General features: G+C 54.0%; 1 protein-coding gene across 1 annotated transcript; it reads right to left on the bottom strand.

Annotated features, from left to right (window-relative positions):
• Positions 1–1,517: 1,517 nt before the first annotated feature.
• Positions 1,518–3,194, bottom strand: NKX2-5 (NK2 homeobox 5). Its single transcript, XM_063168386.1, has 2 exons — positions 2,747–3,194; positions 1,518–2,153 (listed from the first exon to the last, which is right to left on the bottom strand). The coding sequence occupies exons 1-2, from the start codon at positions 3,036–3,038 to the stop codon at positions 1,546–1,548; spliced, it is 900 nt and encodes a 299-aa protein (XP_063024456.1). The 5' UTR covers positions 3,039–3,194; the 3' UTR covers positions 1,518–1,545.
• Between the last annotated feature and the right edge of the window lie 9,199 nt (positions 3,195–12,393).

Genomic DNA, 12,393 nt, shown 5'->3' with positions numbered 1-12,393 from the left:
TCCCTGTTTACTGATGGGGCCGATAGGGCCGAGCAGGAGGGGTGGCAGCTCCCCCTCATCGCGCTGTCACCGGCCGGGCGGCCTCAGCCGCTCTCAGAGGATGTTGTGACTGCGCTGAATTACGGTGTTTGTTGTTTCTCACTCCCAATAATTGACATTTGATAGCGACTACCGTGAAAGCGGCCCAGGGGCTGGGGCTGCGGCACAGGAGAGGCGGGAACCGGGCAGTGGGGAGCCCTGGGCGCTGTCCCCGGGCACTTTGGGGACAGGCGGGGGGTCCTTTGTGCCTCCCCCCGTGGGGACAGGATGGCCAGGGGCTGTGGAAATATCCCGCGGATGGGCTGGGGGCAGTTCGGGGGCTTTGCGTTATGGGTTGGGGTCAGATATATTATATATACAAGTAATATATGTACATTATATATATATAATATATATATACACATATAATATATGTACATTATATATATACATATAATATACGTACGTTTTATATTATATATAAATATATGTACATTATGTATATTTAATATATAATATACGTACCTTATATATTATATATCATTTATTTATTTATTTATTGTAATTCCCTGCACAGAACTCTTTGCAGTGATTTCTGTTCAGGGAATTAAATAATTAAATGACAAATCAGCCCCGCGCCCCCGGAGACTGGGAACGATGGGCTCGGTCCCGATCCCAGCCCGGGGACACGGGGCCGGTGCTCAGCCAGGCTGGGATCTCGAAAAGCGGCTTTAAAATAATTTTAAAAACTCCTTAAAATACAAGCACTATTTGCAAGCGGTAAAACGGGGATGCCGAGGGCACGGGAGGGCTGCACACAGCCGGGGAGGGGGGACCGGCAGGGAAAGGCTCCGGGATGGGGGAGGAGGCCCCGCTCCCCCCGGGCTGTCCGGGATGCGCAAGAACGCCAGGGACGCGAGGTTCAGCCACTCTCTTTAATGACAACTCGCTGATCTCTCAGCTCGTACAGCAAAGGGCAACGCGTTCCAAGGGGCGGACAGTGCATTTCCATGCTAACTCACGTTTCAGTGCAGAACCCTACGGGACCTGGCGGGCCGGAGTGTCCGTGTCCCTTGGGAGTCTGTCTGTCTGTCCGTATCCCTGCCCAGGCGGCGGTAGCGGCCTCGCAAGGGACACCTGGGGGTGCCGAGATGCCGAACTGACCGAACAGCGGGGACCGTACGGGAAGTGCAAAAATTAAATGTGGACGTCAATAATAATAATAATTAGTATAGAGTAAAAGTTAAAAAAAAAAAAAAAAAAGAGAGTCGCAGGGCTTGGCTGGGTGTTGTTGGGAACAAGTCACGCGAAATTACCGGTTGGTTTGTAGGAAGGAAGGAGGGGAATTATCAGGGTGCTGAGCCGGGAAATTCGGGCATCCCCCGCCGGTGCTTGTCTGTCCCCGCACGAAACACCAAAAGCACCAAAACCCGCCCCGTCCGTGGCCGCCGCACTCTGAGATCCGCGGGGACGCTGCCCTGAGCCATCCCAGCCCGCAGCCCGGCCGCGTCCCGAGCCCGGGGCGGCTCACCAGGCTCGGATGCCGTGCAAGGTGGAGATGCCCGCGTTGCCCTGCGGGATGGGCGCCTGCACCGAATTCAAGTCCCCCACGCTGAAGTTCATGAAGTTGTTGGCGGGCGCCGAGGGCTGCATGGGCTGCACGGAGGGGTAGCTGCAGCTGTAGTTGGCGTTGCAGGCGGGGCTGTTGTAGTTGCTGTACGCGGGGTAGGCGTTGTAGCTGTAGGGGTTGATGCTGACATTGTAGGGCGAGCTGTAGGGGGAGGATTCCCCCAGGCACGGCTTCCCATCGCGCACCAGCACGGGCACGGCGATCCGCCGCGGGGGAGGGATCCCCACCATCTCCAGCGTCTGGTCCTGTCTCTGCCTTTTGCATTTGTACCGCCGGTTCTGGAACCAAATTTTCACCTGCGTGGAGGTGAGCTTTAGGACGTTCGCTAGGTGGTCCCTCTCCGGGGCCGAGAGGTATTTCTGCTGCTTGAACCTTCTCTCCAGTTCGTACACTTGGGCTTGAGAAAAGAGGACGCGAGGTTTCCTCCTCTTCCTCTGTCTGGGGCGCTCGGGGTCTTCCAGGTCTCTTTTCTCCTGCTCCAGGCTCTTGTGTAGGGAACACAGTTCTGCAGCAAAATCAAGGGGCGAAGGAAAAAAGAGGGAGAAAAAAAACGTGCAAAAATTTATAAATATGTATTTAATAAAGAGCGAGGGAGTCCTGCCTCTTCCTCGGCCTCGCAGGCCGCTGTGGCTGCCCTGCCCCGCTCTTTAGGTTCCTCTGCAGCAAATTTTCCGCGGTTTTTGTTTGAAAACAGCGGTGCCTTGTGCGCTGATGTGAGTGCCGCCCGCCTGTGCCCCAGCCTGGATTTATCGCTCGTAGCTTTGTGCTGAACCCCATCCCGGCCGCCGAGCGGGTCAGGAATCGCATTTGTCACCTGGTTTGTGTCCAGACTCGAGGCCTCGCGTGTCACAGCTGTGCCCGTCCCGTTGGACAGGGGCGCATCCCCGGGGGTCTCAGTGGGACCCTCCCCGGTGGGCTCAGCCCCACTCCCGCACGGGATAAGGATGATAACGCTGATAACGATGCTGCCGCTCCCCGAGCCCCGACACCGAGCGCAGCCCGCGCTGTCCCCTGTCCCCGCAGCCCTGGGCACCCCCGGCCGACCCTGCTGGGGGATCCCCATCCCCCTGCCCTCCCTCGCTCCCCACTCGGCTTTACCTTTCTTGTCCGCCTTGGCCGAGTCCATCTCCACGAAGCTTTTCCCGTAGCAGGAGCCGGGGAAGGCGGCCGCGGTTTTGCCGGGGGGCGGCTCGGGCAGCTCGTCCCGCAGGTCGGGCAGGGCCGGGGGCTCCGGGCCGAACGCCTCCTGCTTGAAGGTGGCCAGCATGCAGGACGGGGAGGCCAGCGCGGCCAGCTCCATGGAGCCCAGGCTGTGCTGCTGCTGCTGCTGCTCCAGGTTCAGAATGTCCTTCACCGAGAAGGGCGTGCTGGTCACAGGGCTAGGGAACATTGCGGAGGGCAGCGGGGCAGCGGCCGCAGCCCAGGGTCATGGAAAAGGAGATGGGCAGCGGCCGAGGTGCAGCAGCGGTGCAGCGTGGGCTCCCGGAGGGGGCACATAGCATTCCCGAGAGCGGCCCTGCCTTGTGCACTGCCGCCAGGTAGGAGCGGACCATAAGGCCGGGGAAGGAGGGACTAGGCAGTTTTTGGGTGACTTTAGCTTTCTATTGGCCAACATTGCCGTGATGGTATGAGAGATGCAAAGTTCCATGTCACCTAATATAGTAATACATCTCAAAAACAGCTCCGCTCTTTTAAAGGGGCGGCACTGCATTTATCCAGCTTTGCAGCGGAGGGTTTGTTCATCCATTTGAAACAAAAAAAAAGAGAATGGCCTAATGCGTACAAAGTCACTATCTGATGCTATCTATCATACAGTCACATTAAATAAACAGGCCGGGAGGAAACCATCAACCAAATATGTGCTGATTTTTTTTTTTTTTAAGTGAGAGAACGGAGGTTTCGTTTTTAGTATTCTGCAATATCCGATGGCAGGAACTAAAAAACGTGAGTTCACCGCTGTGCGAAGCGCGCTGAAGGGGAAATCCGCGCTCAGGGTTTATACAGATTTTCTAAGGCAGCACAGTGATTGCAAAGTCCAGCTGACAGCAGAGAGACCCTGCGCTGACTTTGGAGAGGGAAATGCCGACTGGGTTTTCCTCTCGTTTGTTTGTAAAGCTTTCAAACAAAAAATGCGACACTGTCTGGGGGGAAAAAAATTTTAAAAATCAATCAAAACAAGCGCGGGTGAAGGTGTTGCAAATATAAGGGGTGAGAGAGGAGTAAGTAAAGCAAGGGGCCGCGGGGCTGCTGTGCCCGGCCGGGTCCCGCAGCTCGGGTGGGCGCACGGCCCCCGGCTCATGGAGCAGAGGTGGGGCTCGTTCATTCAACTCGCGTGGAGCCGCTCAAATAAACCTCGGCTGCAGAGGCGCAGGTTGCGGAGGGGCGGTTCGGGGCTTGGTGGGTTAGGGGGGCGAGAAAAAATATTAGAAATAAATAAAGAATCTCAGCCGGGCGCTGGAGCGCTAAAAGAGAGAGGCACAGGGATGGGCTCGGTGGGAGCAGAGCAGAGAAACCCCGAAGGGCTGCGGTGAGTTTGGGGGGCCCTTGGCTGAGCGGCGGGGTCAGAGCCGTGCAAATCCTTTCTCCTCCCGCAGGACGGGACCCTCCGGGGCGGGCGGAAAGCGCTGCCCACCCCCAGCAGGACGGAGCCGCCGCTGCCCTCGGGATTTGGTGTTTTGGATCCCAGGGGAGCTGAATTTCGGATGTTTTTGCGGGAGCCGCTGCTGGGAGCGGTTTGCTGCCGAGCCAGCCCCGGATCTGGCGATGACAGTCGGAGCGATCCCTGCGAACGGGGAGGCCTGAAATATTGCGATTTAATGAGGGGAGGGGTCGATCTTCGCGGCCGCGTTTCCTGCAGGCTTCGCTGGGAAATAACTGCAGGGGATGGATGCTGCTGTGCTGCAGGAGCAAGGGTGAAGTGCCCCGGGAATGTGGAGGCAGCCTGGGGAGAGGGGCCTGTGGAGGGGCTTTGCAGAGTGTTTTTGGCACCCCTGGCCCTCCGCGGCCTTTCTGAACCTCGCTGCCTCCTTTTTATTACAAGCTTAGAGGGGTAGGTTAGATAAACAACGAAGCGGTCCCGACCCTCCCCAAACGCAGAGCCGCCGCTCCAATTCGCCTTGGCGACATCCCCGTGGTGCGGGGTGGGAGCAGCGCCTTGCAGCGCTCCCTTCCTCCGTCCCGCTCCTTCCCGGGTCAGGCTCGGAGCCCGCACGGCCGCTCCTGCCCCGGGGCTGGCCCGGAGCGCATCCCGCCGCTCCGGCACTCACGGAGCACTCCGGGCTCCCCGCTGCCCCCCGGTCTCACGGCGGCTGCCCATCGATGTGGGCCCGGCTGCACAGGGTGGAAGTGATTAATTGAACGATAAGCCGGAGCTATCATTTGGAATGTCATTAATGCGTCGGGGAGACATTCATTGGAGACAGACAGCGTTATCTCCGCTTTATCTTCAACAATGCATCACTTTTAATACTGCGGTTTAGAAACAAATGGGGGCTTTAGCCTCAGCCCTTCTCTTCGTGTTTATATTTTTGGAAGAATCACAACTAGTGGGAGTCCCGGGCTCGGCCCCCTGATAAATGAACATTAGCACTTTTTAGAACTACTGTATCAACAAAAAGAGCTGCAGGGCCGCAATAATTGGTGAAAAAGCAAACACTCGGCAAAGAGAGGCCAGGTCTGCTCTGTGTCCGGCTGATTGATGAATAAGTTACTGACGTACAGCAGCTCACGGACTTTCCGGGTCGGGGCTCAGCACCCATTCCTCCCCCATTGCCGGGGCTCTCCAGCAGCTGTCCGGTGTAAGGGACAAAGGGACAGCTTCCCCCAGCTCCGGACACTGCTCGCAGCCCGCAGGTCCTGCCCAGCCCGGGGGCATCCCCAACTCTCCCGCATCGCTTTAACTTCTGCGGACGCGCTTTTGACCGCGTTTAAATAACTCAAAAAAGAAAGAAAGAAAGAAAGAAAAAAAAAAAAGGGATAAAGAGAGCCAGGACCCCGAGGAGGGCCCTGAAACACTTTCTGTAGAGCCAGGGCTGTAACTGGGGGCGATAGGGCGGAAACCCGCTGCTGTTTTTTCTGGCTGTCAGGGCAAAGTGGGGGTGCCCTGTTCTGGCCCCCCCTGCCTTCACTCTGCTCGCAGGTTGCTCTCGCTGCGCCCTCGGGACTGAGCCTGCCCCGGCCTCTCACAGGCGAGGGTCGTCGTCCACACCCGCCCGTTGCTTCTCTCCGGGATTGCTGAATGTGATTAATGCTAGGTTTAGTGTGCTTTTGTAATTTTTTCTTTCTATTTTTTCTTAAAAAAAAAAAAAAAAAAAAAAAAAAAAAAAAAAAAAAACGGGGCACCAAAAACTTTTCTTTCTGAAACCAACCAAACAAAGAGAAAAAAAATCCCCAACCCCGCAATTAGCTCCAGAGGGCACATCCTCTCTCCCTCGGAGCTTTCGACACCTCGGACTGTTTAGAGAGAGAGAGATGGTACCTTTTAAAAAAGTTTTCCTCTTAATCCCAGCCGGTTAAGATGTCCAGGGCCCCCTCCCGTTCTAATTCCCAGCTATCTCCGAGGACTCTGTTTATACCTCGCCAGTAAACGCTGGGGTTTGAAACCTTGTCACTAATTGAGTGCTAACACTTCAGGTGCTATAGATTTGTTAAGAGCCAGTAGTCCAGAAATAGCCTATTAGGGTTTCCTTGCGGGAACCGGTGCCAATCTCCCGCTTCCCTCCGTGGCGCCGGGAGCCGCCGGGACCCCGCGATCCCTGCGGGTCCCCGAGGGCTCCCCACGGCCCTTTGGGCAGGGATTCTTCCCAAGCCATTGGGAAGGCGCTGAGAACCGGCGATCCCTGGCTGGATAAATGCTGCCGTGCCTGTCGGGGTCCCACCGGGGCTCCGGGAGGGGGTTTGGGGGTAGTGGGGATGGCTGGGGCCAGGGAAGGTTTTGCTTTCACTCCTCTGGAATTCTGCAGAGGGAAAAAAACGCTTCGGAGCTGTCCAGGCACTTCATTCCGCAGCAGCTAAAACCTCCTTTTCTTCCTATTTTTCCCCCCCCCATTTAAAAATATTTTGTTTTTATTTTCTTCTTTTCCCCCGGTCTTTTCAAGCTCTAACGGCCGTCAAAAAAAAGAGTTTGGACCTTGATGCGAAGCCGGCCTTGGAGCGGGGCCTCTGCTGTGCCCGGAGCGCTGCGCTGCCAGCCCGGGGCTCCCTCCGGTACCAGCCTGGTACCGGGACCGGAGCCAGGGGAGCCGGGTGGCCCTGCCACAGCCCCAGCTCGCCCCGCCGGGCGTTTCGGAAATAACCGCGTCCCTTCCCTCCGTGCAAACCGCGGGGAGAGCGCGGACGGTGTCAGGGCACAGCAGCCGGACAGCACCACGGAGCATCCCTGCATTACAGCACAATCGGCGCGGAGCCCCGGTGAACCCCCGGTAAAAGCTCCCCGGTGCTGCTTCGCTTTGGGCACCGCTGGCCCGGGCCCCTCTTTCCGCCTCCCTCGGTGATTCGGGTGCGGTGACTCGGGCAGGAGCTCTTGCGGAGCAAATGCCTCCGTGGAGTTTCCCCTGCTGCCCTGGGCTCCGTGCCTGGAATCTGACAATTCAGCCGCTCCTTACACCTCGGGTGCTGGACGTGTTTTCCCCCGAGGCTGAAGCGAAAGCTGGGCAGATAAATGAAAAGCTTTAATTTTACCCTGCCTGTAGGTTTGGTTTTTTTTTTTTTTTTTTCTTTCTGCTTGTAACCGTGCTGGGTTCGCTGGTGAGCAGAGAGCGATGGGGGAATTCTCCGACCTTCCCGCCGCCCTCTCCCCGTCCCCGGGCAGCGCTCGCGTTATTTGCGCTCCTTTCGGACCCGCCGCTTTTCTGCGCTCCTGAAAAAGTTTTTTTACCCGTCCAGGTAATCCCCGAAGCGCTTGTTCGTTATGTTTCCATGGGAAACACTCAGGGCAAGAGCCATTCTGTGATTTTTAGGGATGGGGAATTAAACGACGGAAGGGATTTTGATGTGACAATGTTTTGTCACACGCGTCCCTCCGCCGGGACGCGCCGGTGTGCGGTGATGGACAGGAAAAGAGTTTCAAGAACGAAATACCTTCCGGGCACTGGGAAGTCTGGGCTGCTTGGAAGGACAAAAAGCTCTAAACACGGCGGGGCTTCGTCCCCATTCGGGCAGAGGGGGCTCCGCTGGGAACGGGAGCGGCGCTCGGCCGGGAATCCCGAAACTGCCGCAAGATTTCAGGGTGTTTGCGGCTTGTCTGTCCGCACGATGTTTTCCAGAGGAGATCAAGGTCTGGCTGCTCGGGTACTTCCTGCCGGCCATGTAAAATCCGATCCGTCTTGCGGTGTCACCGTGCGCGCTCGGCGCTCCTGGGGGGGCCGGGCCGGGCAGGGGGAGCCACGTTTAACATGAGCGGCTGTTCGGGCTTTAATTTGTCCTAAAAGCGTTCTGTCCTCGCCCGCACACACCCGCAGCGGTGAGGGACCGGCCGCGTTCCGGCATCAGTGCTGGATCAGCCCGGCCGGGCACTGCGCGTTCCCCCGGGGCTCCCGCAGCAGCACCCGGATCCATCCCGGTCCCTGCCCTCTGGAAAAGGCCCTTCCCGAGGGATCAGCTCCCGAAACAGGATCCATCCCTGTCCCTACCCTCTGGAAAAGGCCCTTCCCGAGGGATCAGCTGCCCCGGACGGATGGCAGGATGAGCCCGGGTGAATTGAGTTACCAGCCCTGACCCCTGGCTCCGCTCCGGCGTCTCCCGGCCGTGTCCCCTTTGCTCCCAGCCCGTGACCCATGAAATGGGCTGTGCTGGGGCGAGCCAGGGCTGTGTGTCCCTGTCCCCGTCCCTGTCCCCATCCCCGTGGCTCCCGCGGGGCCGGCCCGGGATGGCCGCTCTGCCCTTCCTGCCCGTCCCTTCGCTCCAGAAAAGCGAATTCTCGCTTCGGCCCCGCTGCTTTTGCCGCACTTGGCTCTGGGCTGTCCCGAGGGAGCCTCCCCGCTGTCCTGAGAATGTTCCGGGGTGAGCTCCTGCTGGGAGCGCCGCGCCTCTCTCCGGTAATAATAAATAATTTCCGAAAAATCACAACAACCCCTCCTCAAAAACCAACATCCCCTCCGAATTCAACAAATCAACAACTACAAAAAAAAAAAAAAAATTAAAAAAAGAAAGGAATACTCTCTGCTACCACGGAGCTCTCGGAGCCGCGATTATTTGATTATTTGATTATTTTTGCCCCGAGATGCGTTTGGCAGAGCCGGCTCCTCCTTCCCCACTCCTGAATCCCGTAAACGGAGGCACCGCGAAAAACTCAGCCCTGCCGGAGCAGGAGCAGGGCTTTGAGCCGGTTTTATTTTTTTTTGGAAAGCGGGGAAATTATCCGTTGTTGGGTTTTGCAAAGGTCTGACGGGGAATGGATCGGTTTCTCCGAATTGTTTCATTTTTACGTCTTCTCCGGAAAGCAAAAATTTCGGGGGCTACCGCGGCTTCTTTTATAGAAAGTAAATGTCTGAAAAGAAATCCCTGCAAAATTAAAATATATAAGAAAGAGAAACCGGTAAATACACACAGGAGAAAGGGTTTTCATCAGCGTGATGAATCTATAAGTCACCGTACGTAAAACACAAATATCTCAAGTGCATGGCAAGAACAAAAGGGTAGAAAGAAACGAAAATCTTGTAAAAGTTATTCTAACTTTTTACCTAGTTCTTTTTTTTTCCTATTCTGAGTGAAATGTTCAAATAATAATAAAATAACAATATAATAATAATAATAATAATAATAATAATAATAATAATAATAATAATAATAATAATAATAATAATAATAATAATAATATCTTTTGTCAAAGAAATGTCTCATAAATAAAACCAGGTCTGAATTGTTCCCCTAAATTTTGCCTTAATTATCAGCCCGTTTTTCAGCGGTAGAGGGGAAAGCACCTTTTAAACGGCATCTTTTATTTTTTTTTTTTTTCTCGGAGTTCTGGAAATCCAACAAAAAGCCCCCAAAAACCTGGCAGAATGGAGGGAGAAGCGCCCGGGTGCCTCTGTGCTTTCCTCCCTACCAGCTCTGAGCGATCCCTGCCCCGATCAAGCCCAGCCGCTGCCGCCTTTTCTATTTGTCATTTAAATAACAAAAAAAACCCAAGAAAATTCGGAGTGAAACACACAAAAAACGTAAATCGCCATTTAATTTCGCGGGTAGGGTTTATTTGTTGTAGAATCGAAAGGATCTGGGGTTGGCTGCTGCCACTCTCTCGCACTTCTGTCCGCTCTCCTCCCGGGCCGTGCTTTGGAGTCACTTTTGGTTTTTAGTGACATCGTATCTGCCGTGCCTGGAAGCTAAAATTAGTGCGGGGAGCCGGCGGGGCCGCGCTGGTTTGGGAGAGGAGGAATCTGAGCCAAGGAGGGATCAACCCCGGGGAGCTGCCCCGGAGAAGGGGCTGGGGTGGCTCTCGGCCGTGGGATGGGGGATTGTGTCCCCCAGGGGCAGAGGGGGAGTTTATAGAGCTCAGAGCTGGGTTTGGGGCCAGCACGGGGATCTGCAGCGCTCTTGCTGTGCTCGGGGTCCGTGAGCATCCCCAGGGTTTGTGTGGAGTGCACATCGCAGCACCTGCTGCAGGGCAGGGAGGGGAGCACGGGGATGATGCTGCTGGACAAACACCCCCGGGACCCCACGGCCAGGCCTTGTTCTCCAGCTTCCCCATCTGGGAAAAGGCCCCTGGGCAGGCACTGCAGCTTTTTGGGGCACCTTCACATTTGAGGTTAGAGCTGGAGTCACCAAAGATCCTTCCCTCTGATTTCTGTTGTTTTCCTGACCCCGGCCCAGCGCAGCTTTAATGTTCAGCCTTGATCAGAGCTCAAGAGGACATTTCCTCCTCCAGGGTTTCTCTGGGCAAAGAGGCACCACCAGATTTTTTCCGTAATGATGAAAACATCTGGCCCTCTCTGAGCTGTCAGGCTCTGCTGTGCTTCTTCCCAGATGCCTTCCCCAGCACAGCCCCGGTGCCCGAGGAATTCCCGAGCTCCAGCTCAGGGATACTCGACCCTGTCCACACAGGGAGGCTGACTCCTCCTGCATCTTCACTCCCTGGGTTTGGATTTTAGGCGCAGCCAGCCCAGGGAGGGGGAAATCTCCACCCTGAATGATTTTCTGAGGTTTTTTTCCCTTCATTGTGTCCAACAGAAGTTGTTTCCATCACTGCCTCTGTGTGTGTAGCTCGGGATTAGCTGCTCCATGGCTTCCATCCTGGAATGAGGGGGTACATCCATGCTTTTTCATTATTTTCACTGTCAAAACATGCTTTAGTAATAATGTGTCCTTAGTTCTGTGTGTCAGAGTAAGACCAGGCATCCACTTTCAAAAAAAGTAAAAAGATCATAAACACCCCAAAGAGAAATAAGGAAATATTGAAGCACTAATTCAATGAGATCCTAAAGTGCTGATCAAATTTTAAATAGCTGAATTACAAGGATCTCTCATGTGCTTGAACTTTCATAACAGAATTGAGGTGGAAAATTAGAAATTTTATTGACATATTGTGATTTAAAAGAAAAAAAGTCCTGAAACTGATCTGCCCCTGGAAAGTGAACAAAGGTACATCAAAGTGGAATGACTGAAAAAATAAATATGTTCTTAGGCCACAAGAAAACACTCTGAAAGATGCATTTGGCTCCAAGTAGCCAGAGCAGCCTGAGCCCTGTCTAGAGCAACTCTCAGGATTTCAGCATATAAAAGGAAAGGGGGCGATGTCCTATGTTTAAAAATACGGCTTTACTTAGTCCCAGGGAAGAATAAACAAAGCAAAGCCAAAATCCTCAATGTCTCTAAAGAAAAAAAAAAAAAAAAAGTGTTTAACCACAATTCTAAACTATCCTTTTCCTTTTCCCTCCCCACTTTTTAAAAAATGGACAAGTAACAGCGCCAAGCCCCAAAGCCTTGTGTCATATTCCAGCCTCTCCAGCTTCACTCTCATTGATGCCAAAGTTCATGGAAGAACAATAATATTTACAAAATATGAACCTGATCCAGTAGTTCACATTCAGGCAGCGCTCTGCACTGAAGGTGAGGGAAGCTGTGGCAGAACAGAGCAGAAAATCCCAATGGGAATTGAATTTCATCAGGGATGGGAAAGCTCTGCAGGCTGATCCTCCCTGGTGCTCAGGATTTTGGTGCTGGGTGGGAGAACAGGGATAACTCCATGGTGGAGATCTAATGGAAAGAGATTCCTGTTCCCATTCCCGTCCTCATTCCCAGCACATTTATTCTGAACCACTTGTTAGCATTAGCTGGATTAAAGTTCCAGCGGGATAAAATGTCCTGCAATAGGGATTTCTGCTCTTGGTTTTGAGGGCAGTAAATGCTGCTGTCTCTATGTACATTTTTATTGTGAGCTCCACTGGCCCTGGAGTAAATCCTCATTTTGAAAAGGCCCCTTGTATGACTGGAGTCACCCTGAGCTGCTTTTTATGTGTATCACACATGAGGGGAAAGGGACGTGGTGTGAGCTGCAGAGCCAGGCCCCCAGCACTCAGGATGTGACTCTGTTGTGTACATTCCCTGTCAGGCTTTTGGGTTCATTTCAGCTCTGCCTCTCCCCACTAAAGCCTGAGTGTCCCAAAGTGCACAGGATGCACAGTGCTTGCGCAGCAAAGTAACAATTCAATATTTAGGTTTATCCCTGTTGCTGAGCTCCCAGCTTTGTTCCACAGCAAGATCCTGAACTTTCAGTTTTTCAGTTTTTCCTTCATTTCAAGGGTGCCCAA

This window comes from Melospiza melodia, chromosome 14 (genome assembly GCF_035770615.1).
Source record: "Melospiza melodia melodia isolate bMelMel2 chromosome 14, bMelMel2.pri, whole genome shotgun sequence".
In the NCBI taxonomy this organism is placed as follows: Eukaryota; Metazoa; Chordata; class Aves; order Passeriformes; family Passerellidae; genus Melospiza; species Melospiza melodia.
The sequence above is the reverse complement of the archived record's forward strand: the minus strand, read 5'-3'. Positions and strand labels throughout refer to the sequence as shown.